Below are 16,847 nucleotides of genomic sequence, written 5' to 3' on the forward strand. Positions count from 1 at the left end.
GCGATGAATGAAAAACCCACGACTTCACACCCGCGCAGTCTTTCCCCCTGTCGCCGGCATATCATGGGAGTGTTATCAACTAACTTGCCAGACTATAGTCTGAGGTCTCAGACCAATTATTGTACAGGACCTGCCTCGCTACACGTTACTTTTCTGTCCAGAGTATATGATCAACGATCTAATGCGATTACAAAAACTATCTCTATAGTATCGATGTTTTATAGTTGTAATCGTGTTCGTCGGTTACAGAGCTCCGTAAAAATACTTTTTTGTGTAATTGAATGGTGTAAAAAACGAGGAAAACATCTAGTTTAGTTTAAGATCTTTTTTAGTTGTACTTATTTATATAGATATAATTAATTAGCTGCAATTTACTTTTATTTTCTCTCTCTCCGCGTCGTGTTTCTCATTACTGAGGGTCGTGACCCCTATCACACATTCATGACTTTTTTCCGCACGATGTCACGCCATGCGGCTCGGCTTTTCGCGACTTGTAGAGCTTCGTGTACTTTTGTATCGAGAGTGGTGCGGATTCGATCTGACCAACGCATCGGGCTACGTCCCCGAAGTCTCTTTCCTTTCACTTTGCCAGTGATAACAAGTTTCTCTAGGTTATCTCCTTCTCTTCTGGCAATGTGACCGAAGTACTCGAGGACAGACAGACTCCTCTGAAGACAGGTGGTGGAAAGTCTTTTCGAGATGGTGAGTTATTTCAACACCAATGCATTGGTCCTATGCGCTGTCCATTTTTATTTTAGATGTAAATATATATAATCATATTAATCAATAGGACATTAATGATCATATAATTTTGTAGTTTTAGAATAGTTTAATTTTTAACTTTTAACCGGAAAACAATGCTGTATATACTTTTAAAAGATAGCTTCCTGTAGCACTAGCATTAAGACTTTCACAAGTATAATTTATGAATGATTCTGGCTGTCATTGTTGGTATATCTAAATAAATAAATAAATAATAAATAAGATGTATACCATATCTAAGCTCTTTTTCCTTCAAAATGACAGACTATATTGTGAATTTGGGTGCGATACTGGTCCTTTTTTTTTAATGCAAATAGGCTCGCGTTTGACCGTGATCTAACCTGATGGTAAGTGTAGATACAGTCTAAGATGGGACACGCTTGCCTAGAAGGTGCCTATTCACTCTTGTTTTGAAGATACCCAAGTTATAATATTCAGGAAACACAGACTTGGGAAGGGTATTCCAAATTTGGTATACTGGTCCTTCTATAATTGGTCTGAGTCTGAGGTTGATGATGATGGTATTCCGTTGTTATCAGATCTGCGCCCAGTACGCGGGCGTGTTTCTGTTCACGTCGGAGGCGCGCATGGTGCGGCCGGTCATCCACCTGGCGAGCGGCATGATGGAGCTCATCGGCACCATGGAGCAGCTGTACCTTGACGTCGCTGTCGCCAACTCTGAAATCATCAAAGGTGGACTTTTGTGTTTTATTCAATGACTAGCGGATCCTATCTTATTCTACTCCCACCCTACCCCTACCCTACTCCTACACTTTTTTATATATAAGTTTTTGCGCTTAAAGAGTTTGAATGATTTGTACTCAAGATTAGTGGGATGTTCCAGGTATTTCAACTAATTTACTGGTTTATTAATTTATTATAAAACACGGCTAAAACTCACGTAATGTAACGTCGGAGTATGCCCCACTAGTCTCAAAACCCATACGGGGCCCTTAGTAATGAGCTGGTTCTTGCAACGCGGAACGATCCAAACTGAGTGAGTTTAAGCCGTGTTTTATAATAAATTAATATGAATAACGATAGTTTCAATTCTAAAATTATTATATTTTATTGAATTTAAATAAAAATGGCCCGTTTTTTTCAAATACAGGTAAAACCACGCATTTGGAACTAACGAAGTCTGCGTTTATGAGTAACTTGGCTCAACTGGTGCCCATGCCGGACTGCAACCAGTCTCCGCGGTAAGATACATTACATAGTTATTATACACTTCTATATTCTATTAGACCTCTTCAATTCAGCCGTTACAGTAGTATTGCTGTAATAATGGAGTAACTTCTCCCGTTTTCCCAACATTTCCCTTCACTGCTCTGCTCCTATTGATCGTAGCGTGATGAAAAGTATACTATAACCTGCTCAGGAGTATGAAGAACAATGGGGATGATGACTAGGTTTGAATATATTGATTTTTATAATAAATTTGGGTCACTAAGGTCAATGTTAACTAATTATGTATTATGTATAAAAAGCAAATATTGACTGGATATTTGCAAAATAAATAAGATTATAAAATTTCAAAATCTATTAAATTTTTTTTTATCGTAATTAGATGAAAATTCTTACAGATTTAGTTTCCTTACATTAAATGTGACATATAATATATGAACTATAAACATAAACGCACAAATAACAAAGATATTAGTAATTTTGTTTGACCGCCCATACAAATCTAACGATCATTATGTACCTACGACGTCATTAATTCGTACCATTTCGTATGGGGCGTTTTTCAGGGATCCGCGACAGCGCCCCAAATCTGACCCTTTAAATCCCTGTAGCTCCGAAAGTAATGATCGCACATACCCTGTTCCTTTTACAAAATTGCTTTACTATTAGCATACTCTTAATTTATATACAATTTAAAAACTGTCATCATCCCTATTTCAGTCAAATCGCTTCAGTAATAGCGGCGTTAAAGAGTAACCAACATCCAAACATACATCGTGTGTGTTTATAATATTAAGTAGGATGTTATGGGAAATCGAACACCCTGTATACAGCACGTCATGCCCACAGTAACATGTACCAGTGCCAGATGGGCAAGCAGACGATGGGCACGCCGATCCACACGTGGGCGACCAACGCGGAGACCAAGCTGTACCGGCTGCAGACGGGCGCCACGCCGCTGTTCCGGCCGGTGCAGTACGACAACCTGTGGCTGGACGACTTCCCGGCGGGCACCAACGCCATATTGGCTGTTATCTCTTATACAGTTAGTGCTGTTTTCACTATATTGTGAACCAATGAAACATATTACCTTATCAGCTGATAGACGTCCACTGCTGAAAATAGGCCTCTTGCATGGACCTCCAACCACAACAGTCTCAAGCCACCAGCATCCAGCGGCTCCCTGCAATCCGCTTGATATCCTCGGTCCACCTAGTGGGGGGTCGACCAACACTGCGCTTTCTGGTGCGAGATTGCTATTCCAGCACCTTGGGACCCCAACGTCCATCGGCTCTTCGAATTATGTGCCCCGCCCATTGCCACTTCAGCTTCGCGACTCGCTGAGCTATGTCAGAGACTTTGGTTCGTTTGTGGATCTCCTCATTCCTGATTCGATCACGCAGAGAAACTCCAATCATAGTTCGCTCCATCGCCCGCTAAGTGAATTTGAGCCTTCTATCCTATGTCCAATGTCGCATAAGTTATGGACTAACAAGGTCCATTAATTAATTTTAAATCGCTTGGCGCTTTGCGTAACAGTAAAGCCTCCCACCAGCCAAAAATGTACTGGTTTTACGCAGATAATACAAAAATTAATAAACGATCCATTTCAGGTCCACTCTTGTACCCCATATCAATAAAATTAAAAAAATACAAGGATTTTATTAAATTTTATTAAAGTCAATAAATCTAACAAAATAAATAGAAATAAATAAAATAAAATCCAAGTTTTTGAGTTTTAACAAGATGGCGCCCTTAAAGTAACTATGACATGACATTTGACAGCAAACGTCAAATCGATTGCTGCATTGAAAACGTCATCTATCCGCCATTATTACCCACAATAGTGTTGCATTTCTTGGGAGATAATGAATATTTTTTCGAAAGAATTAAAGTAAATTCGTAGATTTGTTTAATCAAAAATAGTTAAAAAAAAATATCTTCTTTTATTTCCGCCACGGTACATTGACTGATTCTGAGCTCCATACAATTTTGGACCATCTTCTTTGTTATTTAGCGCATTTTGTGTCCCCAGGGTTACGACATGGAGGACGCGATGATAATCAACAAGTCGGCGTACGAGCGCGGTTTCGCCGCGGGCACGGTGTACAAGGCGAGCGTCCTGGAGCTGAAACACGCCAGCTCGTACTTCTGCCGCGACCCCGCGCGCGCCGAGCTGGCGCCGCACGTCGACGACGACGGCCTGCCCGCTGTCGGCGCTCGCGTGCAGCCTGACGATCCTTTCTATAGGTGACGTATACTAATTATACTTCTCTATTTTTAGCAGACTCATAAGTGATTACAAAAATAAGAAAACTAATGTCGAACAAAGGTTATGATTCACAACATTTGTCAGGACAACTTAATTAACAAATCAAACTGTAACCAAAATAAGACCCTAAAATGGCAGAGAATGACCTTGAGTGAAGTCACGCACTTTTAAAAGTGTGCAATATATAATTTGGTGGTTACAAATGGTTCTGTATCTCAGATTCTGGAAAAGTTAGGAGCCTGATATTTGGGTAAATGATATTTCAAAGTGTTAGCTTCGTTATGTCTATACAAAATACACAACTTGTAAAACTTTTCTCGATAGTTTATTTTTTTGAAAAACACATATTTTGCTCACATTTTGCTTTCAATCTCAGGAAAAGCAAACTCATTATCTTAAATTTTTGTTTTGTATAAATAATTAGGTATATATCTTGAACATGGTCATTTTGTTTTTCGTTATGTTGTTTAATTTACTTGCAATTAGGTAAAAATGGTTTTGGCGCTCACGTCATAAAATTTGCGTCGCGCGTCAATCGCTCCGTGCTTTTCACTCACGTGAAAGTCATAATTCGGCGTCTCGTTTGCGCTTCGAATTTTATCTATATCGTACCGACGCGCTGCGCGCTCTTAAACGTTGTGTGTAGGGTTAAAGGCGCCTTTGACTGTTAACAAACACTCCCCTTTTCCACTCAAGTCACTCTCCCCGCCTATCCAAGAACGCCACGAGAACACTGAAGCCGTCCGTACCGCAAGTCGTTGCAACGTAGATAACACTATATATTGTATTTGATCGGATCCGGTCCGGGGCATGCACCTCCTACTTTCAGTTGTGTGCATTTTAAGGAATTAAATATCACGTGTCTCAAACGGTGAAGGAAAACATCGTGAAAAACCTGCATACCAGAGAATTTTCTTAACTCTCTGCGTGTGTAAAGTTTGCCAATACGCATTGGGCCAGCGTGGTTGACTATTGGCCTAACTCCCCTCATTCTGAGAGGAGACTTGAGTTCAGCAGTGAGCCGAATATGGGTTGATAATGAATGATGATGATGATGGATTTCCAAAGATCACAGTGTCCAGCCAGCTCTCATCAAATTATGTGATTTATGTGTACATTGGTCGCTAAATGGGTGTCGATTTTCATCCTACGCCTATAAAGTTAGCCCGCTTCCATCTTAGATTCTATCATCATTTACCATCAATTGAGATTGCAGCCAAGAGCTAACTTGTAAAGAATAAAACAAAATTTAAAAATAAAGAAAAATGATTAATATATGGCTTTAGAGTCACGTTAAAACCAAGCAACCAAAGGACAGGCTATAGCGCCGAGCGCAGAGTAGAATAAAATAAATAAATAAAATATGAAAAAATAAATAGAAAAACAAATAAGTAATAGGAATTGAATGTACTTTCGCTGGATAAATTTCTAAAAACAAACAATTGTTTTCCAAGCTAGTGTAAAACGAGTTTGGTTTTTTTAACGGATCTACTTTTTCAGTTACTATTTTACTTAACAGAATTACTTTTTCAATTACTATTTTATTTAAAGGAACTACTTTTTCAGTTACTATTTTACTTAACGGAACTACTTTTTCAGTTACTATTTTATTTAACGGAACTACTATTTCAGTTACTATTTTACTTAACAGAATTACTTTTTCAATTACTATTTTATTTAAAGGAACTACTTTTTCAGTTACTATTTTACTTAACAGAATTACTTTTTCAATTACTATTTTATTTAAAGGAACTACTTTTTCAGTTACTATTTTACTTAACGGAACTACTTTTTCAGTTACTATTTTATTTAACGGAACTACTATTTCAGTTACTATTTTACTTAACAGAATTACTTTTTCAATTACTATTTTATTTAAAGGAACTACTTTTTCAGTTACTATTTTATTTAACGGAACTACCTTTTCAGTTACTATTTTATTTAACGGAACTACTTTTTCAGTTAATATTTTATTTAACGGAACTGTTTTTTCAGTTACTACGACGGCGAGAAATGTCAGTTCGTGGTGTCGAAGTACCACGGCAAGGAGGAGGTGTTCGTGGACAGCGTGCGCCTGTGCGGCGACTTCTCGCCCAGGGCGCCGCGCAAGGCGTGCGTCATGTTGCGCATACAGGTGCGTCACCATTCACTGAAGTACGACGGAACCCCCCGTCCTCCGCGGACCCATCGAGGTCCATGTAATACGTACGTTACCGTCCAAAGAGTGGAGAGCGAAAAAAAAAGTAAAACTTCTTTAAAATAAAAGAAACAAAGCGCCATCTATGAGCGTCAGGCATAACTGCATCGCAACATGTTGAAGCGTACAAAAAGAGATTGTTTCAAAGTTCCTTAAGAACGCCATCTACCGGTAGTGCGTCATGATGCGCATACAGGTGCGTCACCATTCACTGAAATACGACGGATCCCCCCGTTCCCCGCGGACCCATCACTGGCCTCTTATATAATTGCTGCTCGAATACCCACAGCTAGTAATACCGGTAATAGATCGGTCCCGCCGTCACATTACGATACCGTCCAACAACGTAGATATACTCCCGACTCGTAGGTGGAGAGCGACAAAAAAAAAAGTAAAACTTTTTAAAAATAAAAAAAAAACAAAGCGCCATCTATGAGCCTCAGGCATAACTGCATCGCAACATGTTGAAGTGTACAAAAAGTACTGACCTCTTATACCACGCCCACAGCTAGTGAAAGTTTTCCTCCGAGGTCCATGTAATATAATCCCGAGGCGTAGGTGGAGAGCGATAAAAAAGTAAAACTTCTTTAAAATAAAAGAAACAAAGCGCCATCTATGAGCGTCAGGCATAACTGCATCGCAACATGTTGAAGCGTACAAAAAGAGATTGTTTCAAAGTTCCTTAAGAACGCCATCTACCGGTAGTGCGTCATGGTGCGAATACAGGTGCGTCACCATTCACTGAAATACAACGGAACCCCCCGTCCCCCGCGGACCCATCACCGACCTTTTATACCACGCCCACAGCTAGTGAAAGTTTTCCTCCGAGGCGTATGTGGAGAGCGACAAAAAAAGTAAAACTTCTTTAAAATAAAAGAAAACAAAGCGCCATCTATGAGCGTCAGGCATAACTGCATCGTACAAAAAGGGATTATTTCAAACTTCCCTAAGAACGCCATCTACCGGTAGTGCGTCACAATGTGCCACGGCGATGAAGAAAAAGAAGAACATTTCTTCTGCTCGCGCATGACCACCGCCATGATGATGACTGATTTTATTAAGGCAGAACAACTGCTGAATTTCTCACCAACTCTTCTTAGAATATATTTTTTTCCGAACCGGTATAGTCTCCTAAACACCTTTAAAATAAAATAAAAAACAAAGCGCCATCTATGAGCCTCAGGCATAACTGCATCGCAACATGTTGAAGTGTACAAAAAGGGATTGTTTCAAAGTTCCCTAAGAACGCCATCTACTGGTAGTGCGTCATGGATGGATTAAGAAGAGGAACTGTATCGCTTCCACTCGCGCGTGATTGCCACCATGATGATGATGAGGTCATGACTGATATTTTAGGAAGAACAACTGCTGAATTTCTCACCAACTCTTCTTAGAATATATTTTTTTCCGAACCGGTATAGTCTCCTAAACACCTTTAAAATAAAATAAAAAACAAAGCGCCATCTATGAGCCTCAGGCATAACTGCATCGCAACATGTTGAAGTGTACAAAAAGGGATTGTTTCAAAGTTCCCTAAGAACGCCATCTACTGGTAGTGCGTCATGGATGGATTAAGAAGAGGAACTGTATCGCTTCCACTCGCGCGTGATTGCCACCATGATGATGATGAGGTCATGACTGATATTTTAGGAAGAACAACTGCTGAATTTCTCACCAACTCTTCTTAGAATATATTTTTTTCCGAACCGGTATAGTCTCCTAAACACCTTTAAAATAAAATAAAAAACAAAGCGCCATCTATGAGCCTCAGGCATAACTGCATCGCAACATGTTGAAGTGTACAAAAAGGGATTGTTTCAAAGTTCCCTAAGAACGCCATCTACTGGTAGTGCGTCATGGATGGATTAAGAAGAGGAACTGTATCGCTTCCACTCGCGCGTGATTGCCACCATGATGATGATGAGGTCATGACTGATATTTTAGGAAGAACAACTGCTGAATTTCTCACCAACTCTTCTTAGAATATAATGTTTTCCGAACCGGTACAGTCACTAGGATAGACAAGCTTTACATTGCGAACAGTTTCAAAACTTGTATTTTGTACAGCGCAACCCAACAGTGGGCGACAAGTTCGCGTCGCGCGCCGGCCAGAAGGGCATCTGCTCCCAGAAGTGGCCGGCGGAGGACCTGCCCTTCACGGAGTCCGGCCTCATCCCCGACATCCTGTTCAACCCGCACGGCTTCCCCTCGCGCATGACCATCGCCATGATGATCGAGCTCATGGCGGGCAAGGCCGCGTGCTTGCACGGACACGTGAGTTTTTTTTTTTTTAAAGAATATTTGCCATATCTTTTATAATATGGCCAATATTCCCATTCCCCTCCAACTAGTCGTTAAAGACTGTGCTAGGAGTGGGTAAGACAATAGACCAACGTGGCGGGGATCGAACCACCACCCCTCGGTGATGAATCCAACCGCTCTTACCGTTGAGCTATTGAGGCTATGAGTTACCTCAATAGGCTACTCGTATAAAACTGTGAAGATTTTTGCATACAGGCAGTTTAGATGCCTAGAAACTCTAATCACCTTCTTTATTTGTGAAAATAATCTCGTAATTGTAATTGTATTATTTTTATAAAACAAAATTGTATTTTTATCACGTCACCGCAAACGCCAATCATAAACTGTGACGTCATTCGCTACAAGGCATATATATAGTGATGCGATATATCACATCACTGCAAACGCCAATCACGCTGTTATCTCTATGAATGACGTCACTTGCTAATGTGTTGTGTTTCGGCGGCAAAAATTTTACGTAGATATTTTTTCATTTATATTAATTTTTTTACTGGTTATTATTGACGGGACAGAATAGAATATAGCTTAAAATACTTCTATAATTCAGTTTAAACACTGTTTACAAAAGAGGCAAGTAGCCTATTGTAACATTTATCAGCTTACGGGTAGACGCCGCGCGATTTCACCCGTGTGACTCCCGTTCCCGTAGGAATACGGGGATAAAATATAGCCTATAGCCTTCCTCGATAAATAGGCTATATAACACTGAAAGAATTTTTCAAATCGGACCAGTAGTTCCTGAGATTAGCGCGTTCAATCAAACAAAAAAACTTTTCGGCTGTAGTATACGTGTGTAAGTTGAGCTGCATTCCCAGGTGCACGACGCGACGCCGTTCCGCTTCAACGAGAAGGACACCGCCATCAACTACTTCGGGCGGCTGCTGGAGGCGGGCGGCTACAACTACTACGGCACCGAGCGCGTGTACAGCGGCGCGGACGGCCGCGAGATGACCGCGGACATCTTCTTCGGCGTGGTGCACTACCAGCGGCTGCGGCACATGGTGTCCGACAAGTGGCAGGTGAGATCTCCGCGACACCGCTGTGAACTACCACGGCACCGAGCGCGTGTACAGCGGCGCGGACGGCCGCGAGATGACCGCGGACATCTTCTTCGGCGTGGTGCACTACCAGCGGCTGCGGCACATGGTGTCCGACAAGTGGCAGGTGAGGTCTCCGCGACACCGCTGTGAACTACCACGGCACCGAGCGCGTGTACAGCGGCGCGGACGGCCGCGAGATGACCGCGGACATCTTCTTCGGCGTGGTGCACTACCAGCGGCTGCGGCACATGGTGTCCGACAAGTGGCAGGTGAGGTCTCCGCGACACCGCTGTGAACTACCACGGCACCGAGCGCGTGTACAGCGGCGCGGACGGCCGCGAGATGACCGCGGACATCTTCTTCGGCGTGGTGCACTACCAGCGGCTGCGGCACATGGTGTCCGACAAGTGGCAGGTGAGGTCTCCGCGACACCGCTGTGAACTACCACGGCACCGAGCGCGTGTACAGCGGCGCGGACGGCCGCGAGATGACCGCGGACATCTTCTTCGGCGTGGTGCACTACCAGCGGCTGCGGCACATGGTGTCCGACAAGTGGCAGGTGAGGTCTCCGCGACACCGCTGTGAACTACCACGGCACCGAGCGCGTGTACAGCGGCGCGGACGGCCGCGAGATGACCGCGGACATCTTCTTCGGGGTGGTGCACTACCAGCGGCTGCGGCACATGGTGACCGACAAGTGGCAGGTGAGGTCTCCGCGACACCGCTGTGAACTACTTGGTGTCCGACAAGTGGCAGGTGCACGATAAAAACACAAGTTTTTGATTTATACCAAGATGGCGCCCCTAAAGCAACTATGACATGACAATTGACAGCAAACGTCAAATCGAATACTGCATTGAAAACGTCATCAATCCGCTATTATTACCCATATCAGTGTTGCATTTCTTGGGAGATATTGAGTATTATTTCGAAAGAGTTAAAGTAAAGTCGTAGATTTGTATAATCAAAAATAGTAAAAAAAAAATTTCCTTTAATTTCCGCTAGGGTACAATGACTGATTCTGGGCTCCATACAATTTTGGACTGATCCTGGGCTCCATACAATTTTGGAAGTTTTGTGTACAAAATACAAAAATTTGCGGTCCCCAAAAATCATCTTACAACCTTTCTTGAAGTGTACTGGGCTGCGGCACATGGTGTCCGACAAGTGGCAGGTGAGATCTCCAGAATACCGCTATGAACAACTTGGTGTCCGACAAGTGGCAGGTGAGATCTCCGCGACACCGCTGTGAACTACTTGGTGTCCGACAAGTGGCAGGTGAGATCTCCGTAACACCGCTATGAACTACTTGGTGTCCGACAAGTGGTAGGTGAGATCTCCGCGACACCGCTATGAACTACTTGGTGTCCGATAATAGTGGGGGAGCCGAAGAGGGGATTTTTGCAATTACTCGAGCGCGGCAGATAAACATAAGGGAGTATACCTTGCACGTTGTGGAGTACCACCACCAAGTATGAGCCCTTAATATTGGTGGGTACGTTTAGGGCAACCAAAAAATATCGAACTTCAGAAATACTCAACCAGCACGTCAGATTATAATAAGGTAGTTGATGGCTAAACGGTGTGCATTTCGAAAATCTGACGATTTGAGCGTAACATAATGACCGAGAAACAAGCGCGATTGTTGTGATTATTATTCATCGCTCATGTTTTCTGATAATTTCAGTAAGCCGAAGTAATAAAAATTGTCTTTAAAGTCTGTAGTTTTTTTTTCCCACCGCTGAAAGCGAAAAAGTATATAACCTTTTTAAACTATCGTGAGCGTTTTTAATATTAATCGATTATGAAACACAGCTGAAACTCACGTGATATAAGGTCGAAGTATGCCAGCTCCACACGACTAAGGGCCCCGTATGGATTCGAAGTCAGGATAGTCGGGTATACTCCGACCTTATATCATGCGAGTTTTAGCCGTGTTTCATAATCAAGTATATAACCATTTATTCTTTCTACCATCTAATCTACCAGATCTAATCTATTCCAATGATGCTTATAATAATAATAATAATATAATAATAATAATAAGCCCTTTATTCTGTGTTAAGAAATTACAATATTATATACATTACATTTTCTTTTTAAAGAATGCTCTTAACATAATGTGCCTTTCGGCATAGGCCTCCTCCAGCGACTTTCACTGCTCTCTCTCTAATGCGACCCTTCTCCAGTTTGCACCTGCTGTGAGCTTTAAGTCATCCTCCCATCTAAGGAACTGTTTGTCCCGATTCCTTCTGCCATCTCTAGGGTACCATTCCGTCACCAGTCTGCTCCATTTCCCCGTAGTGTCCCTTAGCATGTGGCCTGTCCATCGCCACTTTTGCTGGTCGACACGAGTTAAAACATCGGTGACCCCAGTTTTAGTTCGAAGGTCAGTGTTTTGGCACCTGGCCAGTTTAGCCCTTTGAGCTCAGACCAATTATAGAAGGACCTGTATCGCACTCATAGTCACGAACAAAATTGTCTGTCATTTTCTGAGGAAAACGAGCTTAGATTTGGTATATATCTTATACTAAACTAGAAGTTTTTGCCCGTTTTTTACACAATACAATTACACAAAAAGGTATTTTTACGGAGCTCTTTAACCGACGAACACGATTACAACTATTTAACATCGATTCTATAGAGACAGTTTTTATAATCGCATTAGATCGTTGATCATATACTTTGACAGAAAAGTAACGTCAGGCAGGTCCTATATAATAATTGGTCTGAGCCTTTGAGCCATGGTGAGCGGCCAGGTTTCATGTCATGTCAGGCCCAATGATGCTTAAGTAACTGCTAATTTAGCACCCTGGGCTCCGCTACTATAATGTTGGCGATGGTGCGTGTGCAGGTTTGCCGCGTGTGGTAAGAAGGTAAGGTGGCAAAGAAAAGCGTGTTTATCGATCGCCGTTTACTGTTCAACTGGTTTATTATAACTAAATACATTGGGTTAGTAATGTGCTGTTGAGTGGTTAGTATCGGCATGTGCGCGCCACATGTTATTTTACAATATGGATGATGACAGTTTTTTAAATTGTATATAAATTAAGAGTATACTAATAGTAAAGCAATTTTGTAAAAGTGACAGGGTATCAGCGATCATTACTTTCGGAGCTACAGGGATTTAAAGAGTCAGATTTGCGGCGCTGTCGCGGATCCCTAAAAAACGCCCCATACAAAATGGCTCGAAATAATGACGTCATAGGCAATGTAATGATCGTTAGATTTGTATGCGCGTTCAAACAAAATTGCTAATATCTTTGTTATTTGTGCGTTTATGTTTATAGTGCATAAAAAATGTCACATTTAATGTAAGGAAGCTAAAACTGTATGAATTTTAATCTAATTACGATAAAATATTTTTAATAGTTTTTTAATCTCATTTATTTTGCAAATATCCAGACAATCTTTGCTTTTTACGTATAAATTAGTTAACATTGACCCTATTTACCCGAATGTATCATAACAATCAATATATTCAAACCTAGTCATCATCCCCATTCGGAACGTTGTGAACTTATGGATAATATACGAACTAAATATGAATGTGGATACGCTAATAATGTTTATACAATATTTATATTGATAACGCTACACAGGTGCGCACGACGGGCGCGGTGGACGCGCTCACGCGGCAGCCGGTGAAGGGGCGGCGGCGCGGCGGGGGGGTGCGGCTGGGCGAGATGGAGCGCGACGGCCTGCTCTCGCACGGCGCCGCCTTCCTGCTGCAGGACCGCCTGTTCCACTGCTCCGACAAGACCGAGGTGAGACACCACTGGGATTCTGTGGCGTGCATACGGTTGTAACTAGGGTATACGCACTATAAATACAACTTTGACGGCCTCCGTGGCGCAGTGGTATGCGCGGTGGATTTACAAGATGGCCGGCTGGGCCGAATGAGGTTATATTAATTGATCCAGGTCTGGCTGGTGGGCTAGTCACCACACTACCGGCAAAAACGTACCGCCAAGCGATTTAGCGTTCTTGTACGACAAAAATTCACATCCCTTTCACCGAAAAGAGTGTGAATTTTCATCCTACTCCTAACAAGTTAGCCCGCTTCCATTTTAGACTGCATCATCAAATACCATCAGGTGAGATTGTAGTCAAAGGCTAACTTGTAAACAATAAAAAAAAGACCACTTTCACATTTTACTGGTGTCCAGTGGACCCCCTGCTAAAGGACATGTCCCAAATTTGTATTTGGGGCCTTTATTCCGAGTGTCAACTAAGCAGAACAAATTATTTTTATATTAAAAGATCATAAAATATAGACTTTATAACCCAAAATAAAAAAAAATTTTGGATCCCGCATTTTTTAAAAATTAATTAAATAAAATGCATTTTTTCATTAGCTGACAACATTAATTAAGAATGTTTATCATGGCAACATGCTTGTAACTCACACCCTGACAGATTGTCAGTTATCTTTGCGTAGTAGCGCGTACGGCGTTTTAAAGCAATTTTAAGGATTTTTTTTTGTTTAATGCTTCTCTGTCTACGATTTTATGTTTCTTTTTACCTTGTGTCTTATTGACATTTGACAATATTATATAACATTGATAGCTTACACCAGATATGAATTCAATTCCAGGTGTTTTTATTGGCTGTTTTGTACACTTTTACTGTATTGTCTATGTTTAATTTGTAGACAAAGGAGCGAAACGAAAAAAATTCGAAACGAAAAAGTTATGGGTGCTAAGATAGTTCATTTTATACTATTAATTAGTTAATTAATTAATTGATTGTGCTGTGAGTGTATGACAAAAAGTAAAATTTATTTCAGCCAACTTTAATTTTTGATATCTAGTCGTAGCACAAGGAAGCAACCAATTCCTAATTATTTTATTTAGAAAACTCCCCCATTCGGTATGAAACCAGATAAATTTTCGTGGACCCCCTCTTACATATCGTGAACCCCTATTTTTATGTTACATCAATGTAGACCCCCCCCGAGTCTTCCGTAGACCCCTGGGGGTCCTGGACCACTTTGGGAATCAATGGTCTAACTCTCAACAGTGAGCCTAATATGGGTTGTTAATGATAATTCATTAATTTCAGGCGATAATCTGCATAAAGTGCGGCACCCTCCTCGGTCCGATAGTGGGCACTCTCGGTACCAGCGGCGAAGGCGACACGTGCAGACTGTGCGGCGCGGGTGACCTGCGCAGTGTGTCCATACCCTACATCTTCAAGTTCTTCGTCACCCAGCTCGCGTCCGTCAACATCAACGTGAAGATCAACTGCGACGACGCGGTAGTTGGCGCTTGTTGATTGTGTAGCTTTGACTGATTAGATATGGACCTGACTCGCCAAAGCATTAGATCAATGATCTAACGCGTTTGTACAATATACATTATGATATAAGTGCTGTGCATAATGAGATACATTACAATATTGAAATTGGTAAAATAAGCGATACTTTACGAGTGTTTGTGTTATAAAAACTATTTCTGTAGTGTGCCACTGTCTTTGGTTACAAGCTGTTTTGAAAAGTCTATTTCGACTTATTAGCGACCGATTCGGACGACAACTACTGAGAAATTAGAAGAAAAAGGCGAAAAGGACTTGGCCGAATACTGTCCTAATATCATAATGTTGACATGTACATTCAAATTTTGTTAATTATGAAAATTACGTTTAAGTAAAGTGATTTTGTAGCAATAAATAAAATATATAATAAAGAATTTTGTGTCTTTCGAAACTTCTCTGATCATAAAACCTAAAAGGTAGTAAACAAATGCTTTAAAATGGGGTACTACAAGTTAATGCACATGAATATTTTGTTTAGGGCATTGCCCCATACAAAGGACAAAGCCAGACAATTTATAGAAGTTTAACCCACTAAAAAAATTATTTGCAACAATATATTATATATCATTTATATATATGTATATGTGCAGTTTATTATGAAATATATAACGATAAAGCGTCGTGATTGGTTTTTTTGTAAATACAGAAGCACTTAGCACATGCAATACCTACATTAGAAATTGACAGTGCTATGACAGTTTATTTTTACATTTTGATCAGACTTCGCAGCTTTGGATTCTAGCCATTTTGAACATAAAATAATTAAAATGCACTAAAAACGCTCTAAAGGGCACGAACCCAAGGTCGAAATAAGGTTTTTAAAAAATAAGTAACCAATGTCAGTTAAGAGGAAATAACGTAATGGATTTAATTACTTTTTTTGGCAGATTTTTATTCCGGTTAAAACAATTATTTAAAAATTAAATATTTTTTGTACATTTACATTTTCCGCAAAATTCTGTGTTAGGACTGGGTCAGGATCTGGCATTCTCCTTTCGTTCATGTCCTTTCTTGGTCCAACTCACGATCCTATAACCCGACGGTGAACTGCAGTGTGTCCATACCCTATATCTTCAAGTTCTTCGTCACTTCAACATCAAACGTGAAGATCAACTGCGACGACGCGGTAGTTGGCGCTTGTTGATTGTGTAGCTTTGACTGATTAGATATGGACCTGACTCGCCAAAGTATTAGATCAACGATCTAACGCGTTTGTAAAAAATATTTCTGTAGTGTGCCACTGTCGTCATAGTTTACACGCAGTTTTGAAAAGTACTAATTAAATTTTACTGTATGTAACCGTTATTAAAGTCTATTTTTATCTATTATGTACCATACCACGCAATTTGTAGGACTTTGTGGTTGTTAAGTTGTTGTACGAGTTGCGAAGCTGAAGTGGCAATGGGCGGGGCACATAGTGCGAAGAGCCAATGGACGTTGGGGTCCCAAAGTGCTGGAATGGCGACCCCGCACTACTAAGCGCAGTGTTGGCCGACCCCCCACCAGGTGGACTGACGACATCAAGCGGGTCGCAGGGATTCGCTGCATGCAGGTGGCTCAGGATCGTGATGTTTGGAAGTCCCTACAAAAGGCCTATGTCCTGCAGTGGACGTCCATCGGCTGATATGATGATGATGATGATGAAAAAAAACATCTGGTTATTAACGACTTTTGATAAACTACCCTCCACCCAACTTGTATCAATAACGAGGTTATTAAAAGTTGTTACAAACCAGCTCTCATTTCCTGT

The 16,847-nt window shown here is 41.3% G+C and overlaps 1 protein-coding gene across 1 annotated transcript in view; it reads left to right on the forward strand.

Annotated features, from left to right (window-relative positions):
* LOC112043990 (DNA-directed RNA polymerase I subunit RPA2) overlaps positions 1–15,471 on the forward strand; it is a 30,252-nt gene extending 14,781 nt beyond the window's left edge. Inside the window, exons 12-20 of the mRNA XM_052888907.1 lie at positions 1,302–1,455; positions 1,874–1,964; positions 2,800–2,995; positions 3,986–4,200; positions 6,218–6,356; positions 8,487–8,693; positions 9,557–9,760; positions 13,384–13,548; positions 14,846–15,471. Of these exons, the coding sequence (XP_052744867.1) occupies positions 1,302–1,455; positions 1,874–1,964; positions 2,800–2,995; positions 3,986–4,200; positions 6,218–6,356; positions 8,487–8,693; positions 9,557–9,760; positions 13,384–13,548; positions 14,846–15,058 (1,584 nt within the window). The 3' untranslated portion in view covers positions 15,059–15,471. The remainder of the gene's footprint in view (positions 1–1,301; positions 1,456–1,873; positions 1,965–2,799; positions 2,996–3,985; positions 4,201–6,217; positions 6,357–8,486; positions 8,694–9,556; positions 9,761–13,383; positions 13,549–14,845) is intronic.
* The last annotated feature ends 1,376 nt before the right edge of the window (positions 15,472–16,847 follow it).

Source organism: Bicyclus anynana, chromosome 24 (genome assembly GCF_947172395.1).
Source record: "Bicyclus anynana chromosome 24, ilBicAnyn1.1, whole genome shotgun sequence".
Classification (NCBI taxonomy): domain Eukaryota; kingdom Metazoa; phylum Arthropoda; class Insecta; order Lepidoptera; family Nymphalidae; genus Bicyclus; species Bicyclus anynana.